At 37.4% G+C, this 22,391-nt stretch overlaps 1 protein-coding gene across 7 annotated transcripts in view; it reads left to right on the forward strand.

The window, feature by feature from the left end:
* Positions 1–22,391, forward strand: part of scrib (scribble planar cell polarity protein) — a 1,177,936-nt gene that overhangs the window by 837,751 nt on the left and 317,794 nt on the right. For 6 of the 7 annotated variants that reach the window (XM_090386364.1, XM_090386369.1, XM_090386366.1 and 3 more), the window contains 2 exons: positions 661–765; positions 19,787–19,987. In XM_090386364.1, the coding sequence (XP_090242490.1) occupies positions 661–765; positions 19,787–19,987 (306 nt within the window). The remainder of the gene's footprint in view (positions 1–660; positions 766–19,786; positions 19,988–22,391) is intronic. The other variant, XM_090386368.1, reaches the window with a different exon arrangement.

Here is a 22,391-nt window from a genome sequence, read left to right on the forward strand (position 1 = left end):
TGCAGTCAATCAGTCAGTGCAAGGTCATTTCCCATAGATGTGTGGAGATTATTTGCTCCTTTTGGCCTTGGGGAAGGGTGGCATTGCTACAAAAACTTCTGGCCTTGCTATGGGGAGACAGGAGCAGTGCTAATGAGTGATGAGGTAAAAGGGGTTAATAAGGTATGCTATATAAAAACAAAAGAAAGGTGATTCCTTTCTTAATTAGAATTATGAATTAAATCATTAAATATTTAATGATATAATTCATAATTCATAGTTTAAATTATTAAATTAATCCTTATACTAATTTTTATTTAAAAAACAACTGTTTTCAATACAGTGCAAATCTAAACTGTTGACAAATAACTGTTCTTATGTTATGAAAATTTTCACTGTTTTAATGCTAGTAATTTTTCTTTGAGAAAAAAAAACTCAGTATTTTAAATATGTTATTACCTGGAAATTAGCTGTGAAAAGTAACTCCCTAGAATTCTACTGACTGCTCAAACACAGTTTTTGGAATATCTTAACATTTCAGCAAGCTTCCAGCTGAAATTAGTTTGCAATAAATATTGCAATCACTTCTGTAGATGAATATTGCAAATATTCTAGTTTTCAGTATTTTAGTGTTGATTATTTATAATTATAGCACATGAGTTATAGAATTTTTTCTTTTAGGAAATGATAAAAAAAAAGGAGAGAGATGATGACAGGAATAATTGCCTCTTATCTGTGACATCTGATTCAGAGACAGCCTTGGTGAGGTTTCCTACTACACCTGCTGTAAGTAATCATTACATATATATATATAAAATGAAGCTATTCATTTATTGTTGTTGATTTTCAGTTTTCTTGTCAGTTTTCTCCTACTACATTGATGTGCAAAATACTACATTGATGTGCAAATAATGGTTCAGAGATATTAATAGAATTTTAGTGTTGAACAAATTTGGATCTATACATATTTATGGAAGAACTGGCAAAATAAACATTGCATTTTTTTTTTGTTTTCCCTATTCAGTTTATATCTGCCCTTATAGTTATGTTTAGACTTAGCCTCAAGCTATGAAAGCTACAAAAAAAAAATCATATGTGTCAGGCTGAGCCTCTCTGTACAAGGTGTAAGCAAACTGGGTTTTCTACTAATTGCATCAATCTCATATTGTGGAGTGGCAAATACTTTAAATAAAAAGAACTGTACTTCTCCATTGTAGTGGTGCCCTTTATTTAGATAGTACAGTACCAATTCAACTTGGGAAGAGGTGCCTCCACCATATGAGATCATTGCACTAAGTTGCAAACCCAGTTTTCTCATAGCTTTGCACAGAAAGAAGCTATCCCAACATCTACAATATCCTTTTATCTGCCCTTAGGTGAAAATGACATCACTACCACAGACAGCCTCTCTCTCTTTGACATTAGGATAGAATGCATTGTTTTTAACCATTTACCAGGCATGCTGTCAGCAGATGTTCACCAAATAACTTAAATTTGAAAATAAAAATATCTTTTAAAGTGATGTCAATGTGAATTTTAGTATTCCTGCATTATTGGTTTAACTCTCGATCTGTATTAATTCTTTTATTATAAAAGTATGGCCTTAAAAAACAATGAAAGGAAAGTTTGTGATAGATTTTCTGAAGCCAGTTCTTGCATATAATTAGCAGTGTGTGTGTAGTTCCAGTAAAAGATAAAGGGCAGCATAAACTTTGATCTTAAGAAAGCAAATGGAAATGCTAGCATCAGGTGTTCATGTCTGGCAAGTGTGCCCAGTCATTCCAGTGCATGGTTTTCAAGTTTTGTTTCTTTCACATTTTGTTCACTGATGTGAAGATAATGTCCAACTGCAGGTGTTAAGAAACATGTTATGAAAAGTATATATGTAAAGTATATCAGAGGGGGACTTTATTTTAATAACTTAATTAAAAATATAAGTTAAAATATAAAAAATGGATTTTTCACAGTTACATTAATAATAAATTGAAAATAAAGGTGGCTTCAAAGAGTAAAAAATTCTGAATTATTTCATACTTTTGTTTCAAGCATAACAGTAGTGGAAAAAGTTCACCATTGTGGAAACCAGGAAGATGTTTTTCATATTGTGTGGAAAGGGATATGTCATAGAGTGTATGCTTGCTGATAATGACCTCTCCCTTCTAAATGTGGGAATTAACACCTTCCACATATCTGTCTGTATATTTACTGTCATTTATCTTTCAATCTTCTCTCCTCATGTCACTTACTTAGAAGGTGGAGGAGAACTCCCTGTGGAAGTAATCATTTCCATTTGATGACATCATTACTTAGCGGAAGACTGTGTCTTCCTTTTGGGTTATCATGGTGAAGTTTTATCAGGCTGATCAAACATCTTGCAATGTTTGGCATCACTACGGTCAGTCAGGAGTCTATCAGTGATGCAGTCATATACATCACAGAAAATATTGTCCATCCAGCTGCAATTGCAATATGAAAAACATCTTCCTGGTTTCCACCATTTCCAAAACCATTGTGGAATGTAGACTGCACTTCAGCCAAAACCAAGCTTACAAGATATTCTGATGATATCCCACCACAGCCAATCTCCTAGCCTTTAAAGTTGCACATGCCAAAGCATACTATGTTCGACATCAGAGCCAGAGTAATTCATGGATCCATTTAACTTCCTCTATTACTCAGTCTACCAGTCCTAAGCCAATTTTCTGGACAAAGTCCAGAAAATTAAGGGAAATACACATTGCTCCTTCATCAATCCTAGAATGTAATGGATATGCTATTGCATATTCAGCTGAAATGGTCAGTGCTCTTGAGGAAACTTTTTCTAATATCTCTCAGCATCATCTTATTTCCCAGAGTTTCTTGTCTTGAAAGAGAAAAATGAAAAACAGGTTCTTACCTTTAAATCAGTAGATTTTCACCATTATAATAGACCATATACTGTGGTAGAATTAAAAACAGTGTTAACTCTTACTAAAGCAAATGCTTTTGGACCAGATGGCATCCATTATGAAATGATTAAACACCTTCCGCTACAGCTGTTGATCACCTACTCCTATTTAACAGATTCCTTCTTGAAGAACAGTTTCTTCTGGACACCTTTCACAGGCCCCGAGTGCCAAGCATTTCAAGTGATCAGGCAATTTCTCTGCAATTATAAAGCAATTTTTAAAGTGATAATGATACACATTTATAGAGTTTAAAGCAAATTGTCTATTGTATATATATAGTTGCTGAAAGGTATCAGCACTAAGGATCCTAAGAAAGGAAAGACACCTTTCTTTTATTTATATCCTAGGTCTACTAATCTACTTCAGCTTGGTCACTAAGTGGCACCGCACCTGCCTTCCCATGGCAGGGCCGGAAACCTGGGAGGAAAAGCTCTCACTCCCAGGGTTGAAAGGAGCAAACATGAATGATCCTAATATCACAACAACAGATCCCAAAGATCCACCTCCTTTGAGTTGGAAAAATGAGGATAATGAGACAAATGTAACCAAAAGACAAAAAAAGGACATGACATCGCTTCATGCACCTACTTTTCTAGTACATTCAACATCAGAACAGCCATTAGGAAAATTGTTGCCATTTGTCATCCAGAAATGTCTAGAAAGTGTGGCTGGAACACCCAAAAATGTCAAGCGACTGAAATCAGGCGACATTTTAGTCGAGATAGCTAACGAAAAACATGCAGAAAGACTACTTCAGATGAGAACTTTTGGTGGGATCCCAGTAACGGTCTCTTCCCATAGCCTGATAGCCTAAACACATCAAAAGGAGTAATTTCTGAATGGGACCTTATTAACATTCCAGAAGAAGAAATTAAAAATGAGCTGGAAGATCAATTTATCATAGCTGTGAGAAGGATTAAAGTTACTAGAGATGGGATACTTACTCCATCCAACCAGAAATCTCATACTGACCTTCCAAACCACCTACATCGGTGAAGGCTGGATATCTAAATTGTAACATCAGACCATACATTCTGAATCCTCTCCACTGCAGTAAATGCCAAAAGTATACATTCACAAATGTCATGCCATGGAGTTGCTATCTGTTCCAACTGTGGATCTCAGGATCACACCAATCAGAACTGTCCAGCCGAGCAACTGAAGTGTCCAAACTGTAAGGGGGACCATTCCACCTATTCCAAGAACTGTGAATATTGGAAAAGAGAAAAGCAGATTCAATGATATAAAGTAGAACATTCTGTCACATACCAAGAAGCTAACAGAACTGTACTCCCGACTACCTTAAACAGACTTTCCTATGCACAGGTCATAAAGAATTTGCATACAATAGAGACCCAAACAGATTTCACGATTCCTCCAAAGAAGTCTATTTCAGACTGGGCACAAGCTTTACTTATCACATCCCAGCAAAAACAAAAAGAAAAACTCACAAAAACAGCACTATCTATACCTCCCAATGCAAAACACTCAGAAACAAAAGCCCCAGCAAAACTTAATATCAGAAGCCAATGGAACAAATGGATACAGAAGCAACCAATCAAGCAGAGGAATCAGTACTAGAGATTTTTGCGGAAGAAGATATGGATAACGGTAAACCATATTTTCCAAAGGAAAAACCAAAGTTCGAGAAGCTTAAAGCAATGTATAAGAACCAGTCTGACACATTGTCCAAAACCAAATAATGGGGACTATAATCCAATGGAACTGCAGAGGATTCCACGCTAATATGCGTGATATATAAGATCTGATTTTACAGCTTACCCCGCTGTGTCTTTACCTGCAAGAAACATATCTCAGACCTCAAGACTCTCCCACGGTAAAGAGCTATATCACATACTGTAAAGATAGAGTAACAGGCGCCCAATCCATGGTGGTGGTGTGGAAATTTTGGTAAATTCGCACATACCTTCTCAGTTTCTTCCACTAAATACAACCCTTGAAGCAGTTGCAGTACACATAGCCACTAAATCTCTCATAACCATTATAACAATTTATGTTCCCCCAAACCAAGAATTACTACAACAAGATTTAGAAGATATACTAATTCAGTTACCTCCACCCTTCTGTATACTGGGAGACCTCAATGGACACAGCCCTTTGTGGGGTAACACAGCCATAGACCGGAGAGGAAAACAGGTTGAAAAATGGATAGAACAGAATGACTTAATCCTGTTGACCAATGGCGCACATACATACACGCATCTTCCATTGGGAAACAACACAGCTATCAATATGCTCTCCAACATTATTTCCAATACTTGATTAGTCAGCACACAGAGATTCTCTCAGCAGCAAGCATTATCCGATAATCATTACCATGGTATTAGGAACCACATGTCAGTCACGTAGAAATCCCAGATGGAAAATAAATGAAGCGGATTGGAAAATGTATAAATCTATTGCAAAATTAGATGCAGATATTATCAAGCAAAACCATTAGATGCAACAGTACAACATGTAACAAATAAATTAATCCAAGCTGCTGAGCAGACTATTCCAAAAATGTCATCACACCTTCCAACACATCCAAAATCATGGTGGAATGAAGAATGTTTACACGATAGAAGAGAGAGAAATAAAATCTGGAATAATTTTCAAAGATATCGCACTACAGAGAACCTTGTATTATTCAAAAAGGCACAAGCATGAGCCAGATATGTTAAACTAAATTTTCCACAAGAAATGATGAACAGTACAACCTTCCATTAACTTTTCATGAGTTGAAAACAGCTCTATTGAAGAGACAAAGCAAAGCACTGTAGGACCAGACCAAATTCGCTACATGATGTTAAAGGAACTTGACGGCCAATCCCAAATGGCATTACTTGAACTGTATAACAAAATCTTCCTAAAAAACCAGTTTCCGGATAGTTGGCATCATGCAATAATTCTAGCTTTCCTAAAATGGGGAAAGGATCTCTAACCCACACAACTACTGCCCAATTGCTTTAACAAGTTGCTTAGGAAAAGTTATGGGGGAAAATTATCACTGATCGTTTAACATAGTTTTTAAACAGCAATAACCTTCTCGATCCAGCACACCGTGGTTTCAGAAAAAATCGTTCAACACTAGATTTACTTATCAAATTAGAAAACAGTGAATGCCTTCATCCAAAAGGACCATCACATCATGATCTGTTTTGATATAGAAAAAGCTTATGATACAGCATAGCATTATGGAATTCTCCACAACTTATACCTCCTTGGTTTACGTGGACATCTTCCTAAATATATCCAAAATTTCTTGCAACACAGGACATTCCTAGGCTGTAGACAACCCTTTCAAAGGTTTTCACCCATGAAGAAGGCATGCCTCAGGGGGTCCGTGCTTAGCACTACCCTTTTTGCTATTAAAATAAATACAATAACCAAGCACATTCCAAGAACTGTTGATGCAGCTTTATATGTTGACGATTTCAGTATTTCCTACCACTCTCAGAATGTGCAAAATATAGAACGGCAGCTACAAGGAACAATAAACAAAATAAGCAAATGTGCTCAAACAAATGGCTTCCGGATTTCCACACAAAAAACTGCATGTATACACTTCTGTAGAAAATGAAACCTACACCCTGATCCTGAACTACTTGATGGACATATGTTCCCAGTAGTACCAAGTATAAGATTCTTAGGACTTCTCTTGGATAAGAAAGTGACATTCCTTGAGCACATTAAACAACTCAGACTTTCTTGCTTAAAGAAATTAAACATTCTCAGAGTTCTTTCTGCAACAACTTGGGGAGCAGATCAATATACACTTCTCAAACTTTATCGAACTATAGTTCATTCCAAACTAGATTATGGAGCAGCTGTTTATGATTTGCCAAAACCAAGTACATTGCGATGGTTATACCCCATACACCACAGTGCACTCCGTATAGCACTCAGAGCTTTCCGAACTTCACCTATACAAAGCCATTATGCAGAAGCTCATGAACCTTCACTACAGCTTAGATCACAGAACTTGTTATTACACTATGCCATCAAGATAAAATCAATCAGTGCTCATCCAAATAGAGACTTTCTGTTTTCATATAACTGGGAAAACATATACCAAGCCCATCCACGAATGAATCGACCTGCTAACATCTGTCTGAAAGATTTACTACTAAGCCGAGAGCTTGATTATCACAACATAACTACTGCAATTGCACAGACCATTCTACCATGGTGCATAGTTCAACTCATATATGATATGTATTTTCAAACCCGGGGAAAAACCACTCTATCAAGGATAAACTACAAGCAGTTACATGCAGTACAAAGAACAATATCCACATCATACTTTTTCATATATACAGATACATCATACTTTTTCATATATGCGATTCATTTTGAGGATCGTCCCTTCATCCAACAACTCCCAAAAGAATGCAGTATTTTTACTGCCGAATTACAAGCCATTTCGATGGCTATAAACCAAATCAAACATAAACAGATAGCAAACTGCATAATTTTCACCGACTCACTTAGCTCTGTTATTGGCTTGCAGAATGCAAATACCACAAGACACCCAATCCTATCAGATTATGCTGGATTCCAAGCCACACAGGAATAACTGGAAACGAAAGAGCAGGCAAAGCAGCAAAAGAAGCTTCCACCTCTGATTATGCCTTTCACACAATACCATATACAGATTACAAGTCCTTAATCCACCCAAGCAGTATAAAACAATGGCAACAACACTGACTAGATCAGACTAGCAACAAACTTTGTCTAATTAAAGAAACACTTCGACCATGGCCTACTAGCTTCCTATCAAATAGACAGGAAGAAGTGACCCTTACTCGATTGCAAATCGGGCATACACATATGACTCACTCTTACCTACCCAGAGGTGAAGATCCCCTCATTTTCAAAACTGTCAAGTTCCACTAACTATACATCACTTCATGATGAACTGTTCAAAATTTCATGGAGAATGTCTAAAAGCCTTTCAAACAATAATCAATGCACAAAATAACTTAATGCTTAAAACAATTTTAGATAACTGGCCAAATATTACTGGCGTTTTCTTCCTTAAGTTAACTGGATACTTCCAAAACATATAAAATTAATAGTATACAATTTATTGAGAAGCTACACGATTATAAAGCAGAATCTTGGCTTTATTCTAAACCACAAAAGTGAAAAATGCTGATATATGAAACTTACCTACCTAGGCTAGGTGCATTATAGCCTAAGCTGCTCTTGCACCAATAGCTCTTAAACAACAACATCTTTCACAAGGCAAAGGCAACTGTCCTTGCCTTTGCTAAGCCAGGAAAGCATCCTAAAGTTCCAACTGATTATCAACTTATTACTCTGACTAACTGTCTGTGCAAAATCTTATAGAGAATGAGCTCTGCTCATTGTGTTATGTGGTATTTAGAAGCAAATGATCTCTCCAGCATTCAGTGTGGCTTCTGAAGGAAAAGATCCACTCTGGATCATTTAATTAGATATCAAACATCTATCCATGACACTTTTCTAAAATGAGAGCACCTGGTGTTCATGTTCTTTGATATGGAAAAAACATGACACAACTTGGAGATTTGTTATTCTAAAAGATCTCTATAGCCTTGGTCTTTTCAAGTTTGTATAGGATCCACCCTCAGAGAGCAATTCAGGGATCATTTTTAAGTGCCACTTCACTTGATCTTTTTGAAGTTCAAGTGAATTCCATTATCAAACAACTTCCTCCAACTGTAAATAGTGCCCTTTATATTGATTATTTTAGCATGTTTTCCCGTCATGCAACATGAGGATCATTGAATGACTGTGGCTTCTGGTTCTCACTGCAGATAACAATTTGTGTGCATTTTTGTCAGAAGAATAATCTTCATCCTGTACCTAAATTGAGGCTTGGACAGAATACTTTTCCAGTAATAATAGTAATTCTTCACTGAAGGATATTTATGGTACTCCATATGATCCATGAGGATTAACCAAGTTGGGACCAAATAAATTAATATACTTGTGTCGGTTTATGGTGCTGCCTTGTTGGCTGAAATAAGTGATGGTTCTTAGTGGTGCCTACCAATATGTAGGTATGCATCTGATCTCTGTCATTGACTTAAAGAACATCTACTGTTAGACATAGGGTGGAAAACTTGACTTTGATAAACATATCAGGATGGCATAATATATCAGAATGTAATCGAACTTAAAGTTTGAATAGTTTGCTTGTAAACTGTGTGGCCTCCTGGGCTAAATGGCCACTCTAAACCCTCACTAAATCCTCGCTAATCTGGTTACAGTTAATCCAGATCAAAATATGAAAAATTCTGTTCACAGTTGAATACTTCAACAGACACAGGGATTTAAGAAGGCAGATGAATCACTCTAACTGTGCGGAGAGAGAGAGAAGGAATGAACATTACATTGTCTTGTGTGTGTTGCTCAGTATCGTTGTTGACTCTGAGTCAGGCGGATGTTATTGCTTACATCGTTTCATTTGCATACTTCTTTATACGTAGAGGTTATCATATTTTATATTATATAATTATGGGTTCTAAAGAATTGAAAAGTGGAATAAAAAAAAACACATTACTTTAACTATCATTAACAAGCTCAAAGTGATAGAACAACTTGGAAATTGTGTTCCTGGAAAAAAAATTGCTAAAGAACTTAGCATTTTCCAACAGACTGTGTCAGATATTAAAAAACAAAAGAATCTATAAAGATTCTTTTGCTATAAAATTTTAAATCTATAAAGATAGCTTTAAAATTCGATGTGGAAAGTGATAAAAGTGGTGTATCAAATAGATAGACATTAAAAAAGCCAAAAGAAGTGTTGCTGGAATAAGCTGTATTTAAGTGGTATTCACAGCAATGATCAAGAGGCATTGGCAAGCGACGGCAGCAGCATCACCTGATAAATGTATTGTCTTTTTATAGTTTTTAAATAAAGGATCTCCTGTGACATTTTTTTGTTTATTGTCATCAGCACTACCTATGTTTTATTTATTAAATTTTCCCTTTTTTTGTGTTCTAAATTTTTATTATTTTAGGCTATCCTTTGCTTTACTAATTCAGCTTATTGCTTAATCCAGATGACCTCTCCCACCAATTAATCCAGATTAGAGAGGGTTTACTGTATAAGTAAATCTCATGTCAGTATACTATGCTCACTGCCATCTAGTGGTACCTTTATCTGGAGATTCTTAATGCATGAGGGGTCACTGCTGAAAATCAGTTCATTGCTTTCCTTCTAGTGTTGACATAAGCAAAGCATTCTTTGTTACCTTTCTGTGCATTCTTAGCCCAAGACGTCTCATAATCTGCAGTTTGCCTGACCTCCTTACTGACAGATTCATCATCATCATCATCAGCCATTTTCAATCCACTGCAGGATGAAGGCCTCTCCAGCAACTTTCCAGTTCCTTCTGTTTTGAGCACTGGCCATCCATTTACTACTCAAAAACTCATGAATTTCATCTATCCATCTCCGCCTTTGTCTTCCAGGTTTTCTTCTAGCTCCTCTTGGGTACCATTCTGTTATTTTCTTAGTCCATCTGTCATCATGTCTTCGAGCTATGTGTCCTGCCCAAGACCATTTTAGTTCTTTAGTTTTGATAAGAATGTCCTTTACTTGAGTTTGCTGCCTAATCCATGTGTTTCTCTTCTTATCTAACAGTCTGATTCCCAATATAATTCGTTCCATTCTTCGCTGTGTAGTTCTTAGCTTCTCTTCCATTCTTTTGGTGAGTGCCCAAGTTTCACTTCCATAAGTCATGGTGGGGAGTATACATTGGTTCATTATTTTACGTTTCAGACAAACTGGGATATTGCTCTTCAGTATGTGACTATATTTCCTGAATGCTATCCATCCAAAATTTATTCTTCTCTTGACTTCCAGCCATTTATCATTATTACAGCTAATAACTTGTCCCAGATAAGTATATGACTCCACCTTTTCAATTACTGCTCCTTCAATCATTATTTCCCTTTCCGTGGCATACTTGTTCATCATTACTTTTGTTTTAGCCATATTCATCTTTAGTCCAAAATCCTTACTAACTGTGCATAACTGATTAAGATTTTCCTCTAATTCTTTGGGATCGTGGCTTATGACCACAATGTCATCTGCAAATCGTAAATGGTTTAGGTACTCTCCATTCACATTGACTCCTTTCTGCGACCAGTCTAATCTTCTGAAAGCTTCCTCAAGGGCAGCAGTAAACAGCTTCGGAGATATTGTGTCTCCTTGTCGAACTCCTTTCTCGATTTTAAATTTCCTACTGTCTTTGTCTAGTCTAATAAAGGATGTAGCACTCTCATATATTTTCTTCAAAATCATAATATATGGAGTATCTATGCCTTGTCTTTCCAGTGCCCGAAACATTGCCTTATGCTGTATAGAGTCAAATGCCTTTTCATAATCCACAAATGCCAGGCATAATGGTGTTTTATATTCACTTGCTTTCTCCATTAGCTGTGATATTACGTGAAGGTGATCCATAGTTGAGAATCCTGTCCTAAAGCCAGCTTGCTCTTTCGGTTGATTCTCATCAAGTATTCTTTCTAATCTGTTAGTAATGACCCTTGTGAACAACTTGTAGATATGGGATAACAAGCTAATTGGTCTATAATTTCCAATTTCTGATTTATCTCCTTTCTTATGCAGCAAAACTATGATTGCATTATTCCACTGCTTAGGCATCACACCTTTTCTAATGCACTTTGTGAAGAGCCTTGCCAGTTTTTGTGTTATGTCTCTTCCTCCCAATTTTAACAACTCTACAGTAACTTCATCTTCCCCCGGGGCTTTCCGATTCTTCATTTTCTTCAATGCATGTTCTACCTCATCAGGAAGAATATCGGGTATGTCGTATGTGTTGCTACTTTGCAATCCATCTTCCCCACTGCTGGTATCATTCCCTCGTTCCTTGTATAATTCTCTATAGTAGTCTTCTGCTATTTGAATTATGCCTTCTCTGCTGTTTATAAGTACACCTTCGCTATTCTTCAGTTTCAGTATCATTTGTCTTTCTGTATTACTGCTCATGGCTGCTGATTTAAATCCTTTGTTTTCCCTTAATGCTTGTTCTACTTTTCTTGTGTTAAATCTTCTTATGTCCTCTCTGAGTCTCTTTCTAATGGCTTTGCATAACTCAGTATACTCAATTTTCTCCCTGTCAGTGTTTTTCTTGCTCTTCATTTGTCGTCTTTGGTTCATCATGACAAGTGTTTCTTGACTAATTTTTTCTTCTTTGGATTTCTGTTTCCCTAGAGGTTTCTTGGGCTTTATACTGACAGATTAGTTTGTACTTATTGTATTGTTCTTTGCTCCCTGATAATTTCTAATCATCCAATGCATTTTACTTCTCTGCCACTAGTCTCATCAGTTCATCTGACAGCCATTTAGGTCTAAACCTTGATACATTTAAGTAAATGTCACTTCAATAAACTGTGATTGCTGCTAGAGATATATCTAGTGGTTCTTCTATCTGGACATTCTTAATTCATGAAAGGTCTCTGCTGATAATCAGATCAAGATCTCATTGTTTATTGAACTTTTATTGACCTGCTTTGTCATATCCATGAAGTTCTTTTATTTGCACATACAGTGCACACAATCAATCAAAGTCTGAGCTAGCTTTCTTCCTTTTCCACCCAGAGATCACCCTCAGAAATGTCAACAAATTTTGAAGCAGTGATTGAACTGGCATGAGGAAGGTGGATCCATTTTTTAACAAGCAGAAGCTTGGGTGAACTCTCCAATCCAGAGATTAAGGGGAGTTGCACAATAGGTGGGAGGGGTGGATGACTAAAGTAGCTTAGCAACCTTGGACTTATCTCACAACACTTCATTTCAAAGTAATTTTAAAGATGGAAAAAACTTGCCATTTTTTTTATTTTTTTTTATTTTGTTTTTTTTTATGTAAACCCCAAACACGAGAGGTATTAGGACCGATAGTACTTAGTACTGTGCTTGAGTTGGAGATTGAGAAGATGAAAGAAGATATTTGTTGACATTGGAATTGAACTTCTGTAGACTGTAATTTTCAAGAAATACATATGAAGGAAGAAAACCAAGTTTTTTAGATGCAGAGGAAGCAATATTTGTAATGTGCTTGTGCCAAGAGAGATTAGAAGTCAGAGTAATCCCCAAAAGAGATATATCATTTTGCCTAGAAATCGGAGTGTCACTAAAGATAAGCATAGAAGCAGAAGAATCCTTTTTGGGAGATATAAGACAAGACTGAGTTTTAGAAGGGTTGAAATCAACTAAGTTGTCTTTGCCCCACTGGAGAATTACCTGAAGATCGGCATTTAAGGAATTGGTAGCAGATTTTTGAGAAGTTGAGGCTGATTGAGCAGGCAAGGTTTCTCAAAATGGAAAGTAGAATGCAATGTGATATCATCGGCAAAAGTATGGATAGGATTTCAGGTCAATGGAAGAAGGTCATTAATATACAAGAGGAAAAGAGTGGGGAGAAAGAACTGAACCTTGGGGGACACCGGCATTAGTGGAGAAGAAAGAAGACAGAGAGCCATCTGCCATCACCCTCAGTGAGCGATCAGAGAGAAAACTGGATAACAAATTACTAAAAACAGGAGTAAGTTCAGGAGCACAGGTTTTGAGAACAAGTGGAGAAATACCATCAGGACCTGGAGCTTTCTTAGCATCAAGATTCGTCAAAATCCTTCTGACATCGTTTTGACGGAAGACCACAGGAGTCATTGAATGGAGCGTGTTGGAAATGGTGGGAGGTGTTTTACCATGATTAATACATGAGTTGGAAGAAAAATGGGATGCTAGCATGTCAGCTTTATCCTTGGCTGAAGTGACAACAGAACCTTCTGGTTTTGACAGAGGTGGGAGCAGAGATGGGCACAAGTTGCGGCCAATAGCTTTGGCAAGAGACCAGAATGCTCAGCTACCATTAGGGCAAGAAGCAAGTTTTCTACTTTTAGCCTGTTCAAACTCTAGTTTGGACTGATTAATTTTGGCCCTGGAAAGATTGTGCAAGGCTCAAGCGGTAGAATTTTTTTCAGCCTGGACTGTACTTGTTAACAGGAGAGATTGCTTCTACAGGGATGGGATACACTTAAATCGAAAGGGTGCAAGAATATTTGCTGATGCTATCGAGGCAGTGTTAGGTGGGTCGGAAAACTGCTAGCTTGGGGGGAGACAAAGACCAATAGATTGACAGTAACCACTGGCAGAGGTGAAAGAGATTCTTGCACTGCTTCTATTAGAATGAGCAGAAGCCTGAAAAACAAGATACAGGATATTTCAGAGACTGCTGGAAGTCATTGCGGTACAAGTAAACACATGGCTTGTGTTAGGGTAGCTAAGAAGAGAAACGGGTGCAGGTATACTTGCGTGTACACCAATGCTAGGAGTTTAGTAAACAAATTTGATGAATTTGAGGTATTGCTCAAAACATCAAAGGCAGATATTGTTGGGATATCAGAGACGTGGTGTCACACAGATATAAGGGATGCAGAACTGGAATTTGGGGAGTCCAACGTCTACAGAAAGGATAGACAGGATAGGAAGGGGGGAGGGGTTATGCTATTAGTTAAGAAACACATAAAAACCAAGGAAGTGAAGCCAGTCGACATCACTGGACAGTGCAGTGTTGAGTCAGTTTGGTGTGACATAAGCATTGGGAGATCAAAATTGAGAGTAGGAGTGTGCTATAGGCCTAATGACTCTGATGAGTATAATAAGAAACTGTACAGGGAAATAGAGTGGGCCAGCAAATCAGAGAGTCTTATAATGGGAGATTTTAATTTCCCAGATATTGACTGGAATTTGGGCGCTGGTCACTCACACACTAGCAGGGCTTTTGTGGATTTATTGGATGATTGTTTTCTACATCAGCATGTTCGGGAGGCAACTAGAGGGAGTAATACTCTTGATTTGATTATCAGCAGTGATTCTTCATGCATTAAGAATCTGCAGATAAATGAACCACTAGGTGGCAGTGATCACAGTGTGCTGAAGTGGGATTTACTCAAAGAGCTAACTACCATTAGGGGTAAAGGGAAGGGTTATTGCTTCCGTAAAGGCGACTACTATGGACTGAGACAGTATTTAAATTCTATACAGTGGGACCAACTGATGATGTTACCAACAGCAAATTCAAAATGGGAAGCATTCAAAGAACTTATCTTGGAAGCTACTAGACTTTACATACCAACTAAGAAATATTGTTCAAGGTTTAGGCCAAAATGGATGTCAGTTGAACTAATGAGGCATATGGCAGAGAAGAAAAATGCATGGGATACTTACAAATTAACACATGACACAGAAGCCTATGATAGATACAAGTTGATATGCAACCAAGTTACAAAGGAGGTTAGGCAGGCGACGGCAGATTACTAGAAATCCTTGGCAAGGGATACAAAGAAAAACAGCAAAGAGTTCTTTACTTATGTAAACTCTAGAAGGAAGGGGATGAATCAGATTGGTCCACTTGATATTGATGGGTCAACTGTTGATGATCCTGCTCAGGTAGCTAACAAACTAAATGAATATTTTGCATCGACATTCACACATGAGTTATTCAGCGAGGGGAATGCCAGAGGTGTATTCAACTCTAGCAGTAAGCTACAGAATCTTGAAATAACTGGGAATAAAGTGGAGGAGAAATTGTTGAAGATAAACACAAGAAAGGCACCCGGGGTGGATGGGATCTATCCAGTTATATTAAAGGAGGCAGCAAAGGAAGTAAGCAAACCCTTAGCCATAATTATGAGAGCTTCCTTGGACTCAGGGGAGGTACCCATAGACTGGAAATGTGCAAATGTGACACCAATTCACAAAGGAAGATCAAAGGCTGACACAAGTAATTATAGACCTGTGAGCTTAACTTCTGTTCCAGGAAAATTAATGGAGGCACTGGTTAAAGAAGCACTGCAGGATCATTTAGACAAGACTTCAGTTATAGCTCGGACACAGCATGGTTTTGTTAAGGGGAGGTCTTGCCTGACCAATTAGATTGGATACTATGATGCAGTCACAAAAGAACTGGATGCAGGGAATAGCTTTGATATTATATACTTGGATCTTAGAAAGGCTTTTGATACTGTTGCACATGGAAGACTGCTACACAAATTGGAGCAGTGTGACATTGGAGGCAAATTGCTGCTATGGATAAAGGGGTGGTTGAGGGGGAGAAGACAGAGAGTGGTAATCAATGGACACTGCTCATCGTGGACTAATGTTATTAGTGGAGTCCCTCAGGGCTCAGTGTTGGGTCCATTATTGTTTTCGGTATTTATAAATGATATTGATGATGGTATCAAGCTTAATGTCCAAGTTTGCAGACGATACAAAGGTTGGCAGGGTTGTCAAGGACACTACTGACAATATGCTGTTGCAACAGGATCTGGAAAGGTTGATCAGATGGGCTGAGAGGTGGCAAATGAAGTTTAACATTGACAAATGTAAAGTACTACACATGGGAAACAGCAACCCCAGAGCAATGTATCAACTGTGTGGTACTACACTGACAGTGGTAGAGAATGAAAGGGACTTGGGGGTGGTTGTGCAGGCAGATATGAAGTTCTCTGAGCAGTGCAGACGGGCTGCAAGAGTAGCTCATGGAGTATTGTCAATGATATACAGGAATTTTTCCAGCAGGGATAAGGAGGTGATTATTCCCTTGTATAAGGCAATGGTCAGGCCACACCTAGAGTACTGTATACAGGTCTGGAGGCCTCATTTGAAGAAGGATGTAGAGCTGCTGGAACGAGTACAGAGAAGGGTAACAAGATTAGTGAATGGAACAAAGGGGTGCTCTTACGAAGAAAGGCTTAAGTTTTGCAAATTACAGTGTCTGGAGACTATTCACCAGCGAGGTGATCTGATAGAGGTGTATAAAGCCTTGAATGGTTTGAGCATGCTCAATGCTGATGGGATTCTTCCTCTAGCTCAGAATAATCACCTGAGAGGGCATAAATTCAAATTGGGGAAAGACAGATGTAGGATAGACGTGCGGAAATTTGCCTTTAGCCAGCGGGTGGCTGGTTGGTGGAACAGACTTCCATCCCTTGTCGTGGAGGTTGATAGCCTAAATAAGTTTAAGGCTCAGCTGGACAAGTATTTTGAACGAACAGAGGGGTGAAGTGGAAGTGGGGGTTTTTTTTTTTTTTTTTTTGGTTGATGCTGCATAAGCTTGCTTTCTTGCATCAAATGCCTCTACTAATGCTAATGCTAATAACTGCTTTACAATTGTTGTGAGGGTTTGGTGTAGGCAGAAAATGAAACTGAAGAATTAGAAACAAGCCAATTACGATATGAAAATTCTTCTCTTGAACAACCTTAGCACACTTATTGGAAAACCAAGGTTTAAAGGACGCGATTTTAAAGTGGAGTGTAGGATAAAGGATTCCATTCCTGCAAGAATAATTTCACTGACACGATCTGAGCAAACACTGACATCAAAAGTTTTGAAACAGTAATCCGACCAAGGAAAAGATATCTCATAGGTCAACCCATTTTGCATTCTTGTAATGCCAAACAACACGAGGTTGGGAATAGCCATAAGATAAAGGCTCCATTGGAGAAGAGACAATCACCAAGTTGTGATCTGAAGTGCCTAAAGAACCTCTTACACTTCGACCGTGTACTTAGAAGGGTTGTTTGGGAGAAAAAGATCAAGTATGTTGACTGTATGATTAGAATTGTCCGGTATTCTTGTAGGTAAATGAACAATCTGTGCAAGGTCATTAGTAATTGCAAAAGCCTCAACATCTCTACCAGCTGTGTCAGTGTGACTAGAAAACAGAAGCAATCTGGAGTTGTGAACATTAAAATCACCAAGGAAAATCACCTCACTGTTAGGAAAGTTTCACTCAAGAAAGTCAAGTTGCAAAGAGAGGAAGTCAAAGAGCTCCAAGTGATTAGTGGAGTTAGGAGAATGGTAGAGACAACAGATGAATTTGACACAATGAGGTAGAGAGATTTTAAGCCAGAGAAGATCAAAGAGAGGAGATTCCAAATTGCCAAGTCTCTGACAGGGAATATCGGAACGGACATATGCACAAGGTACTACCTTTGCGGCGAAAGGAATCATACATCGAATAATTTGGGCATCTGAGATGAGCAGTAGTTGAATCAACCGATAACTGAGATTCTGTCAGAAAAAGTACATGGGGTTTGGTAGACTGCAAGTGGAAATGGGCATTGTTTAATATAAGAGTGAGAATTTGGGGGAATGAAGTGGATAAAAACCTGTAGGAAGTGCTTGGATGGTTTATTAAGCCCTCATGATGGTTGGAGCTCATTGTAAAGTCCTACACCTCTTCTGTCTAAAGGTGGTTTAGGCAATTTGAAATGCTGTTGTTTTATCCCCATGTAACAAAAATTAGATATTAATAGTGGCAAATGATGCAAGAAAGCACATTTTTAAAGCCAACAGCAAAAAAAAAAAAAAAAAACTTCCCATATCACCTATCCATTCCCTCCAGTATAGTTTGTCTGGTTCTCTCTTGAATTTATTCACTTCTACAACACCAGAAGGAAGCATGTTCCTGCAGCCAACATTGGCTGAAGGCAAACTTCTGCACATCTGTCCTGCAACAATCCTTTCTCAATTTTAATTTATGCCTCTTCTTGCCATCAGCATGGAACTTTCCTCAATCCATTCAAAGCCTTAACGCCTCAATCAGATCACTGCGCTGGCACCCAGTCTCCAGATGCTACAATTTGTAGAACTGAATCCTTTCTTATTAAGAGCACCTTTGCCTTGTAAAATGAGATAATCAATTACTTATCTCTGCTAGCAAAATTCCTGTATATCATTGATAAATCCCCATGAACTGTTTTGGCAACCTGTCTGCACTGCTCAGAGAACTTCATAACTGGAGCACAATTACCCCCCAGAACTTTATCATTTCCCACTAGCCTGGGTGTAATGCCACACAGTTAGTATGTTAATCTAGAATTACTGCTACCCATATACAGTACCTTGCATTTGTCACTTATAAACTTCAATTTTTCTAGATCTTATTGGTAGCTTAGCTTGATTACTGTCATTAACAACCCTGTCAAACATTGTATCATCTGCAAACTTAGACATTAATCTGGTATACCTTCATCAATATCATTAATAAATATAGAAAACAACATGGACCTCAGCACTAAACCTTGAGGAAATCCACTAATAACATTAGTCCATGAAGAACAGTACATTCACACATCTCCAGTTCATAGGGACCTCCCTTAAATTCAAAGATCCTCTCATAATTGTGGCTAAGGATTTGCTTACCTCCTTTGTTGCCTCCCTTAATATAATTGAATTAGATACCATTCATCCAGGAGCCTTTTTTATCTTTAGCTTCAATATCACTTCCACTTTCCTCTCAGTTATCATAAAATAGTGTTCAAGGTGTAGACCTAAACGGATGTCAGATGAACTAATGAGACTTGTGGTAACAAAGACAAATGTGTATAAATTACCAGGTGATACAAAATTCTATGATCAATATAAATTTTCTGCAGTTGAGTCACAAAGGAGGCTAGGCCAGCTAAGGCAGATTGTGAGAAGTGTCTGGTAAAGAAAAGCAGCAATTTTTTATGGCCAAACTGCTTCAGTAACAAAGCATTTAATGATATAGATTGAAAGTCAAACCAATAATAAAAGGAAACTAAAATTCACATTTAACATCACTTTAAAAGATAAATATTTAAGTCATTTTAGAGAATGTCCTTCTCCAGCATACCCAGTAGATGGTTAACTAACCCAATAAAAAATTATGAAATTAATGCTTAAGTAAATTATAAAAAAAAAAAAAAAAAAAAAAAGTTATCACTTTGTTTTTAGCCTAGTATATGCTGTTGTGTATCTCTGTAGTCCATCCTAGTATATGCATATGTTTATCTCTATAATTCATAGATAAATCATGCATTAGTGCCCCATGATGAGAAAACAGTGGACCAAAAAGTAATGGATGTGGTGCGTGCTGCTGAACAGCTAGTACAGCCTGTTTCAAATTCATCTGGTTCTACTATAAATGGAAGTCATTTTCCTACAAAAGAAAAGAAAACAACCACAATTATAATGTCAAAGCATACTGTTAGTCATCCAACAAGCACGGTAATATTTCTTGAATAATTGTACTTTCTTCTTTCATTATATTCAGCTTTGGCAGTTATTATTTATGCAGATTAGTACCATATCAGTAGTTCTCCATGTAATCTTCTTTCCTATTTCAAAGCTGCTATCTGTTAAGTTATGCAAGCATATTTATTTGAAATATGAAAAAGAACTAAAACCTTAATGTTGAAAATTTTGTCACAAAATAACAAGCAGTTCACTCAGCAAGTCCCAGCTGTGTTTGCTCATGATGGTGTTATCGTGTACTTGTACATGATAACACACCATCAGCTTCATCTGCACTCCACTCACTTCTTTCTCATCTACATCATCATCATCCATTTTCATTCCACTGCAGGATGAAGGCCTCTCCAGCAACTTTCCAGTTCATTCTGTTTAGTGCAGTGGCCATCCATTTACTACCCACAAACTTATGAATTTCATCTGTCCATCTCCGTCATTGTCTTCCGGGGTTTTCTTCTAGCTCCTGTTGGGCACAAAATCTGTTATTTTCTCAGTCCATCTGTCACCATGTCTTCTAGCTATGTGTCCTTCTCAAGACCATTTCAGTTCTTTAGTTTTAATAAGAATGTCCTTTACTTGTGTTTTTTGGTTAAGCTATGTCTTCCTCTTCTTATCTAATTCCCAATATAATTTTTGTCTGATTTTTGTCTTCTTGTCTAATTCCCAATATAATTTTTTCCATTCTTCGCTGTGTAGTTCTCAGTTGCTGTTCCATTCTTTTGGTGAGTACCCAAGTTCCACTTTCATAATTCATGATGGGGAGTATACATTGGTTCATATCTTTACGTTTCAGACAAATTAGGATATTGCTCCTTAGTATGTGACTATATTTCCTGAATGCTATCCATCCAAAATTTATTCTTCTCTTGACTTCCAGCCATTTATCATTCTTACAGCTAATGACTTGTCCCAGATAAGTATATGACTCCACCTTATCAATTACTGCTCCTTCAATCATTATATCCCTTTCTATGGCATACTTGTTCATCATTACTTTTGTTTTAGCCATATTCACCTTTAGTCCAAAATTCTTACTAACTGTGCATAACTGATTAAGATTTTCTTCTAATTCTTTGGAATCATGGCTTATGACCACAATGTCATCTGCAAATCGTAAATGGCTTAGGTACTCTCTATTCACATTGACTCCTCTCTGCGACCAGTCTAAAGCTTTAGCTTGCCTAACCCCTTCATAACTTGATTGCCAACTAGTTTATGTTTACTAGGTTTCTGTATCTCTGATAATTTATTTGCCGGATTAGTTCAGTTGACATCGATTTAGGTCTAAACCTTGAACATATCTCTCAGTTGGTGTAAGAAGCTTCTACAATTACTCCTAAATGCTGCCATTTAGAATTTATAGTTTGTTACATCATCAGTTGGTCCCACTGAGCAGAATTTAATTTCAGGAAAGGGATTATGTCAGTTTGAATTCTGTTAGTTTGAGCTATCTCTCCAATTATACCACTGGGGAGTTAGCTTACTTAGCTTGAATATATTATGTTTATGGTGTATATGTAGTCATAGAAGCTTTTAATCTGTATATACCATTAAGAAAATATAGCATGAGAAGGATTCCAAAATGCATGGATAATGAATTAGCCAGTTTAATAGAGCAGAAAAAGTACTGAAATCTACAACACCTACAAAATTATGTATAATAGCACCACAGAAAAGGTTAGGTAGTAAAGGCAGATTATTAGAAATGGCTAGCTAAGAGAGCAAACAGCAGGAGCAAGGGGTTTCTCATTGCTACACCTATGGAGCAATATTCAATGAATTGTGTTAATAGCACTTCACTTATTATTACACTAACAGCCTCTCATACTCAGTCAGAAGCTGTAAAATTGAAAGCAACATCCGAACTAAGAAAGGCCAGCTGTGCTCAGCAAATATGGATACTTCAGTATGTACCCTTCAGGATGAGCCATTCTTATATCATTATGCTGTAGATGACATGGACCTACCTTCCCAAAAAAAGAAAAGATGAAACTAGATTGCCACAATCAAGCTGGATTCAAAAAAGAAGCAGACAGAACCATACACTTTCTCTGAAACCAAATAATGAAAAAACAACATCATGCAGTGAAACTGTAGATGTCTATGCTGCAACATTTATGATATTTATTATCTAATCAAACATTATAGTCCAGTAAGCATATGTTTGCAAGAAACCAGTTTAAAATTTTCTGTTGGTAAAATTTGCTGTTAGAATTTAAAAACTGTCCGAGACCACTGCAATCACCCTTTCAGAAGCAAAAGCCTTTCCCTTTACCCTAAACAGTAGTTATGTCTATAATTAAATTCCACATTACACTGTGATCACTGCCACCCAGTGGCTCTTTTACCTGAAGATTCTTAATTCATGAAGTATCATTAC

This window comes from Mastigoproctus giganteus, chromosome 12, assembly GCF_048544385.1.
Source record: "Mastigoproctus giganteus isolate SK-2022 chromosome 12, ASM4854438v1, whole genome shotgun sequence".
Taxonomy (NCBI): Eukaryota; Metazoa; Arthropoda; class Arachnida; order Uropygi; family Thelyphonidae; genus Mastigoproctus; species Mastigoproctus giganteus.